Source organism: Typha latifolia, chromosome 5 (genome assembly GCF_019914945.1).
Source record: "Typha latifolia isolate L0001 chromosome 5, TyphaL0001v2, whole genome shotgun sequence".
In the NCBI taxonomy this organism is placed as follows: Eukaryota; Viridiplantae; Streptophyta; class Magnoliopsida; order Poales; family Typhaceae; genus Typha; species Typha latifolia.
In genome coordinates this window covers 13,902,075-13,915,340 of record NC_133090.1, presented here as the reverse complement: position 1 = coordinate 13,915,340, position 13,266 = coordinate 13,902,075, and the positions used below count along the sequence as shown (strand labels likewise).

Sequence of the window (13,266 nt, the reverse complement as noted above, 5' to 3'; positions counted from 1 at the left end):
AGTTCTTGGTAATGCTAATTTTATTCCTTTTTTTTTTTTTTGAACTAATTCTATGCATTTGTTGGTTGTCTTGGGGGGGCTTTGTACACATAACATTCTCTGACTTATTTTCTAATAAGCCTTTTTATTTTAGTATGGTAACTAATAAACAAGTATTTAGACTTATTTTGGTATACTAATTTTTATTTCTGTCTCTTCTTATCCCATACATTTAAATTAAATTAATTTAATAATAACATGAAATTACTACTTTGCTCTTTGAAAAGACAACACTTAATAAGTCCAAATTAATTCCGCATAGATATGCAAAGAAATTTGTCCACAGTGCAAAGAAACTTCCGCAGTGTAATAAAAAAATCAGAGAAATTTGTCCCTGGAGAAAGAGAAGTCCACACTGCATACTAAAAAACCATGCAGTTTTCTCACAAAAAATTAAACAAGATTAATTAAAATATTATTTATGTATTAGTACTTTCTTTTTATCTACTAGGGGCTATTTTAAACTTTTAAATATAAAATCTTACAAATTTCTAATGCAATCTCACTATTCTCTTTTACTTTAATATGTCACATTATGTGTAATTATTATACATTATATTAGTTTACAACCAAACACTAATAATTTATACCTAATTCATACCGGCATAACTTTTTTATACAAATATAACAAATAAACATAGCTATACTACTTTGAAAGTTATTTCACAGAACAGTTGCCCAATACTTGTTAAAGCCAGGTAACTATGACCTATGAGTCCGTAAATAGAGCTAAAATTTCTTTTGTTAAAGAATTAAAGAAGAGAGAATTGATGTTGAGAGACATCTATAACCAAAGCAAGCATAAGATATTAAAGACATTTTAAGCGTCAAAAACATACACAGCCGACATATAACGGCTTTTTATTTGGAGCCCTCTTACATTATTCCCACCTTTTTACAAGAGTATAGCTCCATGCCCATCTAGAAAGGTAATTATCACAAAAAAAAACAAAGATTACAGAGAGAGGCCTACAAGAACCACAAAGACCTTCGAACCTCTAGTGGCACGTATCCTTTTAAGTTTTATAGAGAAGAGGAACTACTCATCTTCCATGACATTAAGCTAATCCTACTCGCATATCTACATAGACCGCCTTGGCTTCGAAATCTCTCTCTCTTAACTCTTTGCGAACCTTCCACGCACCCTTGGCTGACTGTCTGCCAGAGCCTTCCTGCAAGCATACTGCAAAATCCAGAACTAAGTATTCTTCTTGAAATAAGAAAAATGAATGTAACGAAAAGTTTAGTGATGACATTTGGATGTACTGGAATGTAGATAAATTAATACTCAACTAAAGGCATTAAATCTTTTGGAAACAGATGAGCTTATGTGAAGATGTGAAACCATATTTCTTGATACTTTGGTGAAGCAACCTATGACAGAAGAGGATGCCATGTGATCAACTTTAGATTATAAATGTGTGGTTTCAATTATACTGTTACAATATAGTATCCTCGTCAGGACACAAATTTATACTTTGAAAGTTTAATAGGGTCGATCAAGGACTGTCGTGCCAAAAACACAATCCCCCACGCATCCATATTGTAAATAGGCAGTCCCGAATAATCCTGCTAAAGTAATAGGAATTAGACCTAAGCCGATTCCATATAGAAAAACTTCAATCATTTCGGTTTGTTTAATGGCATGAGGCATGCCGTGTCAGCATGCCCCTGACACGCATTTTAACACATTTTTAATATATTTTTTAAGTATTTAGAATATTTTTTATTTAAATATATGTATTAAAATTTATATTAAAGTCTTTTATCCTTAAATTATTTTTGTTGATAACATATTTTATTAAAATATAGCTTTAATCAAATAGAGATATTATTCAACATATAATATAATTGAATACATTCATTAATTTACAATAAAATTAATAATTAAAATTGAAATCTATTTGTGCGTAGAATGATGGGGATGATCAAGACTTCATTTGTTGACACAAAAATAATACGAGAATGTTGAATCAATTACTATCAATAATCCTCAAAACTCATCCATTAATAATATTATTTATTATAATATCTCACATAATTTTTATACAAACATAAATTTTACAATTTTAGTATGACGTGATATAGATATTAAACATGCATGAGAACAATTGACATCGGCATAGACAACATATGCAGATTGTGGATATGGAACATATAGAATTTTTTTCAATGATGTTTTACTAAATTTCACTAAATAGATACTAATTTTCAATTGAATCCAAAAGATTTTAGCATTCGATAATTAAAACAAAATCTATCAATACTAAAAGTAAAATTTAAAACTAATTTTTATGTAAGTTTATTATTTTAAATATATAAATTAGTAATTATAAGATTAAAATAACTTTATTAAGCTATCTTTGATTTTTATTTATAGGTTGTAGTCGTAGACCAACTTTTTCCTTTAGGATTTGATTAAATTTAAAATTATGGTAGACCCCACGGGATAGGGATAAAACTTTTAAATATATTTAAAATTTTAAGTGAACCCACTTGAATAGTTAGTTAGAAAGTCACGTGAAGTGACTTGCTCTTTTTCCATAGTAACTAATTATGCAAATAATTTAATTAAAAGATAATAAGTCAAGGTGGTAAAATAGTATTTACTTAAATAAAAAATAACTATCAATCTGTTTGGGTGGGTGGGGGGACAATTGCCCCCTCTAATCCCCTCCCTTCGGCCCTGATTATCACTATTATCATTTTTAGTCTTATCTCAATTTAAGCCTTCTAAAGAATTAATCAGTAGTGAAGATGATCTAGCTCGACAATTAACCGGTTGTGAAGATGATTCAGCTCAACTAATAAACAGTCGGAAAGATGATCCACCTTGATTAGTAAACTCGTCGGCCCTATCTAATATCCAAATGACCACCATTAGCTCGGCCTCTCAAGGTCTGACTCCATGTCTCGCTTTGATGAGCTCTATCTAACATAAGATGGTCAAATTCTTGGTTTGAATTTTCTAGATATTCCATTTGAGTATCCCTATGTTCATGTTTACTTCCTCAATGGTCTAAGTTTGAAGAAAAATATTAAATTCTTCATTAATTTCCTCTTTATCCTCTCTTTCACCTTCTCTCAATTTCAATCACTTTTATTCCTATTTAATAAAGCGGGTTGTCAAGTGACAAATAAGAAACTAACCCTTAATGGGTTATTGGCTTATTGGAGCATCACCACTAATCCTTAATGAGTTATTAGCTCATTGGAGCATCACCACTAACCTTCAAAGGGTGATTGGTCTAATTAGAGGCTTTGGAGCATCATTTGACCTGTGCAGGTAGGCATGGGACGGCACGCACTCGTGCTGGCTCGGTTCGAGGCTGTGCTACTAGTAGAACAGCCTGTGCCGGTTGTCATACGCCTATTGGCACGACAAGTGCAGCATAGGGCATGCTGACCAGCATGGCTAACCTTGGGTCAAACCAAAGATAAGCAAAACTGGGACAGAAAGACAAAATTGGTATTGGCATTACTGCTCAAAGTAAACATTTGAAAATCCAATCATGGTTTGTTGCAGTTAAGCTTGAGAAGTCTACAAAAATTACCAGAACTCTGTAATGTTATTTCTTTTCTTTTCTTCATAGTTCTGATAATTAATCTATCAAACTCTCCGTTAGGTATAACTATAAACCAGTGATGAATTAACATACTCAGGTACATCATGTCATAGTAAATACTGGCCAAGCATTTGTCCCTTAAGAATGAAATTCCAGAAGAAGAAAAGTCAGAAAGGATTATTCATGTGTACCTTGATTTTCCTGCCGAAGTTTCTCTGTGTCTTCTTCTTCCTGTATCTGGAAAGTTTTTGCCTTCTTTCTTCAGTCTTCGTGTCATTTATAGTAAAAAGCCGCTCAAAGGATGAATCAATAACTGTTGTGTTTCCAAGGCTTGTGTTATTATCACTGAGATTCTGTCAGAAAAATTTTAAGTCAATGACCAAAACATGTAAAATTTGCCTGGAGGATCTCATTCTCAATGCTCATTTTAGGTCAAATAACTAGCTGCTCTCCCAAGAACAAAGTCATGCAACCAAAGATTGCCCATGATGTATCTTGTATCAAAACTAAAAAAGCAATAATTCTGACATATAAATGCCTATTTTTCACAATTATTAGCAGAATCATAGGCTCTAGCACAAATCAACTACAGTGATGGAGACGTGCATTATGGATAATAAATCATGCTTAAACTTTCCTCAAATCATTAGCAATCAGGAATTAGGGAACCAACTTAATAAAAGTTACATATTCTTCTGTTTGCTTTTGATTTTATGGAATAAGTTAGCAGATATTGCAACCCGAAACCAAAATATTGACTTTATACAGATCCAGAAGATGGCCATCACCCTTCCATATCTATAACATCATCCAAAGGAGAGTTTAGACTTGTATTCTTCGTCACTTGCTATGTATATATAGAAACAAGGAAACAAGGAAACAAGGAAACAAGAAGGATGAAGAGAGCAAAATAAAAGATTGTAACTAGCCAAGAGGTAGTTTTCTTTATCTGACCTGAATATCTCCTTCACTGTAAGATCTCCTTATACCGAATGCAGCTTCGAAATCTAGTCCTTGAAAATCAAGAAAGTTTGGTCTCACAGGGCAAGGCCAGATCCATTCAGTTGACTCTAGACACCCGAAACTAACACTTTTTTGTATTGGTCCTTCTGCAACAAACTTTTGATTCTCTGAGATCGGTACTTCTAATTGTTCTGCAGGAAGCTTAATATCAAATAGCTCAGAAAGTGGTTCTTCACTAGCAGAATTCCCTAGGAGGTCATTCTTGCACTCACAGAAGACATCACCCAGTTTAATATTTAATAGATCCAAAAGTGATTCTTCAATTGCAGAACTTTCAAGGAGATCCTTCTTGCACGCATAGTAGACATCACTCAGTAGATGATCATATTGAATTGCTTCCAAGTCTGCGACCTTTAATGGTTCTGTGGTGACATCATCCCCACCAGATATTATAGACATGGCAGTTTCCATGGGGTCACTACTAAATACTGATTCTTCTATTATAGGCTCTGGAGCTTTAAATAGATCCCCTTCCCCTCCAAGGTCGTATTCTGATAAAATGGACATCTGCACCATGTTCCCCTGTATAAGAGTGGAAGAATTAAGAAAATTTAGTCTTTCAAATATATCATCAAATATGTTGATATGACTAATAGAAACATCAGGCTTATGAACATGATCTTGGCTTGCAAGAAAAGGAATATGATCACCCCGGCACTGGCCTGAGGAATTTCAGAAAAAAATCAGATTGAATGGGGGCTTGAAGAATATCACATTGTCTGAAGCTTATGGAATTATACATTGAGACAACCGATTTGTGTTAATCAAAACACTTCTAGGAATTCTACTCAAAAGATTGGCACAACAATTGTGTCAAGGATCTACTGCAGCTGGACAGTCAAAATACTATGCTTTGCTGTGTTCTTTTTTTTAATTCCTTCTTCCTAGATTCTACTCATACTCCAATACCTAATACTTTTATTTATCAACTGAAGACAAGTATTATCCTCCCTCCCAAGCATAGTTAGAGGCAGTCATGAAGAAGCTATAATTGCCCAGGTGGCACCTCTTATTACTATCATAGCAGGACTTCCGTACTGTTGATATTCAAGGAACTTTCACCCATAGCCATGTATTTTCTATTGCACTTTGTTATAGGAAACTTGTGAAAACTTTGAATGGAGATAAGATGTGAAATATGTATTTCATTTTCTCGGAGATTTCCTAAAATCTACACAAAGTAGCTCCAAAATGAACAATATGGAGTGCATGATAAGCACTTTGCTTCGCTCAAGTACTAGAATCGCTTCAATATCAATTCATATATATCTTAAAATATTCAGAACAAGATTAGTGGTCTGCATCCATAACTATATTGTGTTAATATTTGCACAACATTCAATTAGTTATAGCTGACATATAGATGAGAATCCTTTCACATGCATGAATTTCAACTTTCACAAACTTACTAGAGTATAAAGTTGCTCTAGCTTCAGTTTATCCATTTCACTTACTTGTACTTTCCCTTTCAAGCAATACAGATATAATTGAAAATAAAGTGGAGTGATGGACCAACAGCATGCACTAAAGTTTAGGAACTCGAAAAAAGCAACTAATAAAAGTTTCTGTCGGGACTTTTGTTTAGGCCTACATCTTGACATTTCATAGAATCCACATGCATCAGACTTCATGGATTATGAATCTCTAGATAGAAAAAGATTCAACTCCTACAAGCCATGGGTAAAAAACGAAAAGAAGTTGCTGCTTCTACATATGTTGTGCATCACACAAAAGGTAAAAGTAATTAAATGAAACAATTATCTTTTAGCTTGCTAAAAGGAATATCAAATAAATAAATTATTAAATTCTTAATCAACAGGGATCCATATCTCACTGGAGACTGTAAATAATGATTAATAAATAAGGCTATCCATGGAAAACTTTGTAATAACTTTGTAATAAAGTTTGAATTATTCCTCAACTCTATCAGCAGCTTAAGATAAGCAAGAAAAAACACAAGTGTCCTTCTAAAACAGTCGTTTCCAATTTTGCATCTTTAACCCCTTAAGCAAGTCACATTCATCCATGCAACTACTTGGACACTTGCAAATTGAACTTGTTTCGGTCAGTAAATATGTAAATAAGACCTTCTACAAGGCTTACATGCACACACACAAAAAAAAAAAAAAAAAAAAAAAAAAAAAAACATGAACAAAAAGAAAAAAAGACCAAAGGAAACCAGAAATTGAAACCCCCAAACCCCATTCACCTCTACTCGATCAGAAAATTCCTCTGAGCAAAAGAAGACAAAAAGACAATGGATTCATCAAGCGAAGCAAGTAAATTACCATGTGGGTCCCATCATACGCCGCCGCCTCCTGGTAGAATCCCCCAAAGAAGGGGAACTCGAGCCCCGCCGCCGCATACATCTCCTCTTTTTGTCTCTCTTCTTTATCGCTCTAGTTTTATACTATAAAAGTCTCTTCTTCTTCTCCCGTAAGCCTCTGAGAGGGGAGGAGAAAGGAAACAAATAGAAATGGGAGCAGCGGCGGCGGCGATATAAGTAGGCCGGGGTGGAGACAATACGACAAGAAGCTGAGAGGGATCAGATGCTCGGCCCCGAGCACCGGACAGCATCACTTGTGGGCCCCCCCTGAGAGCGACCACTCTAAGCCTCTAAATCAGGTTTCCATTTCCATAGCCAAGATTGTTGGAAATTGGGAACTATATAAATAACACTCCGCAATTTAGCTTATATTGCTTTAAAAAATATTTTAAATTGCACCTACTAGATATGGCAACTCTCTGTTCGGCAGGATAATGTTATTCATGAAGTTTCCAAAATCATGTCTTTTATTGTGTCACTGTGTGATTTGTATGAGCTTTTGGGTGTATCTGATTCTATCACATGAATGATAGAGAAATATAAATGATCATTAATTGCCTTATATCAATTAACCTAATCATAAATCACTTTTCAGATTATATGCTTCATCTCTTAGATACTTAAGTACTCAGCTGACCATAATGGTCTTGTTGTCACTCAAATATCTTGGATCTTATCAATAAACTATACAGGACTATGAACAGTATCTAACTGTTCCAGTTTTGTAGTTAGGAAGACATCACCTCCCTTAAAAATGGACAATCTGAACCACAATGAGTGGGTAATTGAGTATATATGCCAACGAGCATGGTGGCTAGATGATCCAATAACTAGGGCAACAGAGAATTATCATATGAGGACACAGAAGCACAATTTTTTTCCTTCGTAAGCGAAAGAAGAAAAAAAAAGGGCAGAGATCAGGTGGCCGTCCATAAAATAAAATAAATTTCGCAACTTAATAATCATCTTATAACACTATAAAGAAATACATTATATTAAATTCTGAGAGCATATCGAGACACACACAGGACGGCATCACAAACGCTTAAGGGCTAAACGTACTAGAACTTAAAAATTTCGCTTATCATAGAACTGTTAAAACTGAAAGAATAGGAAGTTCTTGTCACTCGTATTTAGTTAGTAAGCATTACTTATCAGATAACTCTAAATCTAAAAGCTATTTTAATAATTCTGTTTCCTTGTTCGGATGAATTTGGGAGACATCTCTTCCATTTTTATCGTGTTCTCCTCCCTCCTCCTCCCCCTTCTTCTTTCCCATATCGACGCTACCATTGTGACCACTCCTCCTCTTCTTTCTCTCTTCCCTTACGCCCATGCCTTACTCAGTCCGATGGGCTATGGAGGTTGGTTGGGATTTTTGTCACCAACGCCACTCTAAGCATGCACGCCATCAAATCTCTGGTTCATGTTTTGGTGTTGTGCTCCTTCTCTCCCATTTGGTCCTCCAATGGGAGGTGGCTTGTTCACTCTTTGAGCATTTTTTTTTTCTTCTTCTTTTTTTCTCTATTTCTGCTATAGATTATGAATTCTCATTTCTCCGGCTTGTTGGGGGGGGGGGGGGGGATTCGTAAAGACTGTTTGTCTTTTACTGTTGGATCGCGAGGGAACCATAAGATAACTTAAGGCCTTTTGGTCTTGTGAATTTACTAGAGTCAAGCTTTTTTTATTATATTTTGTGTATCATGGGTTAGATATTTTACTTTTTTTTATGTGCTATCTACTATAGTCTAAATGTGAAATTTGTGTTAAAAGATAAACATCCGATTCTCTCTCTAAATTTATGTGTCAGGTCGCCATCAATGTTTGAATGGAACTTAGCGTAGCTTTCCCTTGGGGGAAAAAACATAAGTCCAACATGTAAGGTTCAGAGAAGAAAATCACATTGCATTGCATGCCAAACATGGGAATAGCACTAAAATGGACAATCACAGAGGAAAGAGGACATATCCTGTCCTCCGATCGTTCCAGTTGATTAAGATTCCTTCTGTAATTGTGGTGCCATTTGGTTAATGTTCTTGTGCATGTTTGGAGATAATAAATAGTATTACTTGTTTGAGACGTTGATTGGTTCACTGTGAAGAGGAATATTGTTGAGGGTCTCAAATGAAATTTAGACGCTCATGGAATATATATAAAGCTCGGAAATTTGAGATGGTGAGGAGTTAGCAACTTACAAGCTAATACATATATAATTTGTTTGTACTGTGACTCCGTAGTTTTGTGCATATTTGTCTCCGTAGACTGCCATAATTCATACTAATTCAGGGGCAAATTCCACTAAAGTCAGGTGGTCATCTTTTGATTCTAAATCCAATAGCTTGGTCATTTGTAGACAAACTGAGCGTATAACAACTGCTTAGTGTAGAACTTGAAGCAGGATAAGAAAGGAATATGAAAGGTGGCACGAAATGTTAATTTGACTAAGCAAGGAAAGGAGTGGAGAGAAGTGAACTGGGAATCTAAGCACAGCTGTTTTGATAACTGGAGTTGTGCATATAAAGTCTCTCTCTCTCTCTCTCTCTCTCTCTGCCACCCCATGCTTTATATATTTGATTCTAGTCTTAGATTCCGTGAGTGCTGATTCCTCTTAGAAAAGAAAGAAAAGAGCAAGTAATTTATGCACCTTTGTTGCCATTTAACTGAGATTTGGATTTCTCTGTGCAAGAAGATTTGGCACACGCACTTTGTGTTTTATGCGTGTAGGATTACTCCAGCTACTTATAATTGAAGAATGAAAGAAGGAGAAAGAGGATAACACTTTGATAAACAAGTAGTAACTTAGATGTTCAAGCTAATTAACCGAAACAAACTAACTTGTTTTCTTTGGGATGTGATTCAGAAGCAATTATTGATGAACAAAATAACTTAAGAGTGTGAGCAATGGTGTCGGTAAGGTGGTTTTGTGTAATTGACAATGTGATCAAAATATAATATAAGTTTTTATGTTGTGTTCTAACCACTCAATGGTTAGAACAATGGTGGTTAGAACATATACGACGGAGGTTTTTGTGCTGTGCACCCGAACAGCTCACTCTCAACTGCAATTTGAAACGGACGCTTCGAAAGAGTCTTAACGAATTATGATTGAAATGGCAAAGAAAGTTTCTTTTCAGCAAGCGGCTCGCGGCGTTTAAACACATACAAATTATGATTCTACAAAGTTGATATGCATTATTGTGAGATACATTTATGATAATTTGGCCAAAGACCTAAGGTATCTCTTAGATCATCTTTTGAGAGACCTTTGAAAATTGTATAATAATTTTGGGATGTTCTATAACATACTATGCTGAATAGGCTTTCTACTGCATCTCATTTTTTTTAGTATCTTAAATGACTTCATCTCTAGAGTTACTAAGATGGAGGAAGCATCAACCTCGAAAGTTATTGAAATTAATAACCGATCAAGAGAAATAGTACATCATGGGATTAATTGAGCATGACTTTACAAATATAGTCCTGAATATATATTGGCAGGCTATCTATAAATCTATCTTATAACTACTATAATTATTAAATTAATTAATTTAATCCTAAAAATGATTTGCTAAGTTTTTTAAAACTTTCAATGTCATTCTTTTGTTAATCATTTAATAGCTCGAGGACTGTTTAGTCTAAGCTTCAAGTCGTGTTTGTCCTTGAACTATTGTTTTAAACTAAACATCGTTGAGATATTGCTCCAATATGCTGTGCTATCGAGCTGCTCTTCCAAGGCATCATACTATCAAGCTTTCGATCAAACTAAGTCCAGCTATTAAATTAAATCATTAAATTACTAAATAATTTTTTATAATAATTATTTGGGGTTAAAATTATCTGTGCAAGAGAGGTGCCTACCTACCAACTATAATAATTTGGTTGGTAATTTTCAATGTCATATGAATTTGATGTCGGGTGGTGAAGGGATTGCAGACTGCTAACACACAAATCACTCAAATGGTAGACAAATGATTTGATGTAGACTGTATCACAAACGTTTAAATGCTAATTGCACCTTACGCTATTGTGCTACAGATGCTTGCAAGTTGTAAGTTCCAAATGGGTCTAGAACTCCACTCTTCTCCCGTGTCAGTCATCATCATAGAGTGAGTGCAAAAATCCTGTCACAAGCTGAAATCTTTTCTTTTTTGAAGGCCAAGTGTCCAAACCTAACAGGAATGTATATAATATATATATATATATATATATATATATATATATAGTTTCACATTTTTCTAACATATATAATATAGTAGGTGTCTTGTCTCTCTCGTTTCCTTGCAGCTTGGTACAATTTGAGACTGCTGGGAAGCAAAACAACACCACGTAAGCATACAACGACACATGCAAAGCTGACAACTCCTAACGATGACTCATCCTCTTTTCGATAAATTCTTTATATATATATATATATTATAAAACTATTTGTACTTTATGGACTTCAATAATTTCAAGCTTACTATAATTATAGTACCATGTTACCAGTATGGGAAACTCCTAGGATCCGAATAACAGAGGTATCCACATATATATAACCTACCCTCTCTCTCACTCTCCTAAGGAGGAGGAGTAGCCTACTTAGCTACTTAGTAAACTAAGTAGGTCAGTAGATTCGGTCTAGGCTCGTAGTCCTTCCTCCATCGCCATTTCCTCTCCTTGTCTGTCTATCACTGTCCAGAGAGACCACCACGCCCAATCTCTGAATTAATCTATGGCAGATAATGGCAAAAGATACTCAGGGGAGTTTGGGCCCCCACACTGGTAATGATTGAGACCCTTTGTTTTGTGAAAGGGCTACAGGCGATTTTAAGTGCTTTAAATTAGCTTTTGTCTCACTGCATGTAGACTCTCTATAGCCTAGACACCAAAACAATCTATGAATGCAGTGGTCCTAATTAATACTTGCTACTTAATTTGTGTGCCCCATGCCAATTCATTGCATGCCTGCTAGCTTTTGGCTTGTACTACCCTCCATAATGCCTAATTTGGTAATAAAAAAAAGGAAGACTAATGTATCCATTTTTGGCTTTGTGCACACACTGATAATGGATCTATATTGTCCAAATTCTGCAACTGTTTCGGTTAATAGAGATATATGAAAAGCACCAAACCACCATCATTAGTTTTTTTTTTTTTTTGGAACACAAATTTTGGCACTTGGGAACTAATACAATGCATGTGTAGATGCAACAAATTATATATTTAATTTCATTTTTTTTCAAATCCAATCAGATGAGACGATTTTAGATTTCCTATTTATCTTCTAAGCTTGCAAATTTTGTAGCCCTAGATTTGTTCCAATGGTTTCAGTCCAGTTGTCTGTCATCAATTTGAGATGGATGAGGACAAGGCGAGATGGGAGATATTTATGGGGATTTAACCTCAATGTTGACATGAAAACAACCTTGATCATTAAATAATGCCTCTAAAACAGTCACTGGGTGATCAAAAGGTAGAGGTGCAATAAGACAATAGATTGATTGCGGAGGTCAAGATCAATCACCTTCGTTTATCAGGAACAATTAACTTGAAATTTAGATTCATAGCTATGTAGTAGTTTGTATCATTCTAATTTCCATTTTTAATTCATCCACAGTTGTTCCAGATTCATAAAGGGGGTTATGAAATGAGCCGGACAGCTCATTTAAACCTTTATTGCCCGAGACTTAATCCGATATTATTCAGCTTGCTTACTCTAATTAATCATATCTTAGTTGCCAAACTTGATTGAAACCGCAAGAAGAAGAAGAAAAAAAAAGATTTGTCGGCAATGGCTTCTGGAGGCTTCTGGAGAATTCTGGAGGCTTCCGGAGTCTCCTGAGGTTTTATGACCTGTCCTATGCTTATTCTGGTGGCAATCAAAGTATAGTACTCACAAATGAAAGTTACCGGTGGTTATATTAATATAATCAAAAGAGTTACTCTTGGTGAATAATGATAGCTTCCTTGGAATTAAAGAAACTAGGAAAAATTACACCTTGACCACTCAAAATATTGCTCATTATTATATAGTCCACTGTTCTTTTTTATGACAACATTATATAATACCTTGCAAATAAAATAAATAAAATTTGCTAGGCATTACTACTTCCCTTCCCCTATGTGTGTGTGTGTACAAACCTCTTTACCTTGTTCTTCTAATCCTCTCCTCTCTATATTGTTCAATGTCTTTTTCTTTCTGGTCCAAACCTTCTTCTTAATCACCGGGTCAGCAGCCGGTAGTCCTCTATTTCTCGTCTTCCTCTTTATTACCATGCTAAAAATAATGCCACTTTATTAAGTGTTAGGTTCCTTTTTTCATATTTGATTAAA

General features: G+C 34.8%; 1 protein-coding gene across 2 annotated transcripts; it reads right to left on the bottom strand.

The window, feature by feature from the left end:
* Positions 1-826: 826 nt before the first annotated feature.
* On the bottom strand, positions 827-7,296 carry LOC140788721 (uncharacterized). Of its 2 annotated transcripts, XM_073138123.1 has the most exons (5): positions 6,917-7,296; positions 4,560-5,150; positions 3,797-3,958; positions 1,517-1,608; positions 1,164-1,413 (listed from the first exon to the last, which is right to left on the bottom strand). In XM_073138123.1, the coding sequence occupies exons 1-5, from the start codon at positions 6,995-6,997 to the stop codon at positions 1,341-1,343; spliced, it is 999 nt and encodes a 332-aa protein (XP_072994224.1). In that variant the 5' UTR covers positions 6,998-7,296; the 3' UTR covers positions 1,164-1,340. The 2 variants fall into 2 exon arrangements, with proteins under 2 accessions (XP_072994225.1, XP_072994224.1); XM_073138124.1 differs by lacking the exon at positions 1,517-1,608 and having other exon boundaries at positions 827-1,222.
* Positions 7,297-13,266: the final 5,970 nt, after the last annotated feature.

Coding starts and splice junctions, on each gene's coding strand:
- LOC140788721 (XM_073138123.1), bottom strand. CDS start 6,997: ATGTATGCGGCGGCGGGGCTCGAGTTCCCCTTCTTTGGGGGATTCTAC. Junction 1,609..3,796: donor ACTTCGGCAGGAAAATCAAG/GTACACATGAAT, acceptor TTACTTTAGCAG/GATTATTCGGGACTGCCTAT. Junction 1,414..1,516: donor GACCCTATTAAACTTTCAAA/GTATAAATTTGT, acceptor CTTCTGTCATAG/GTTGCTTCACCAAAGTATCA.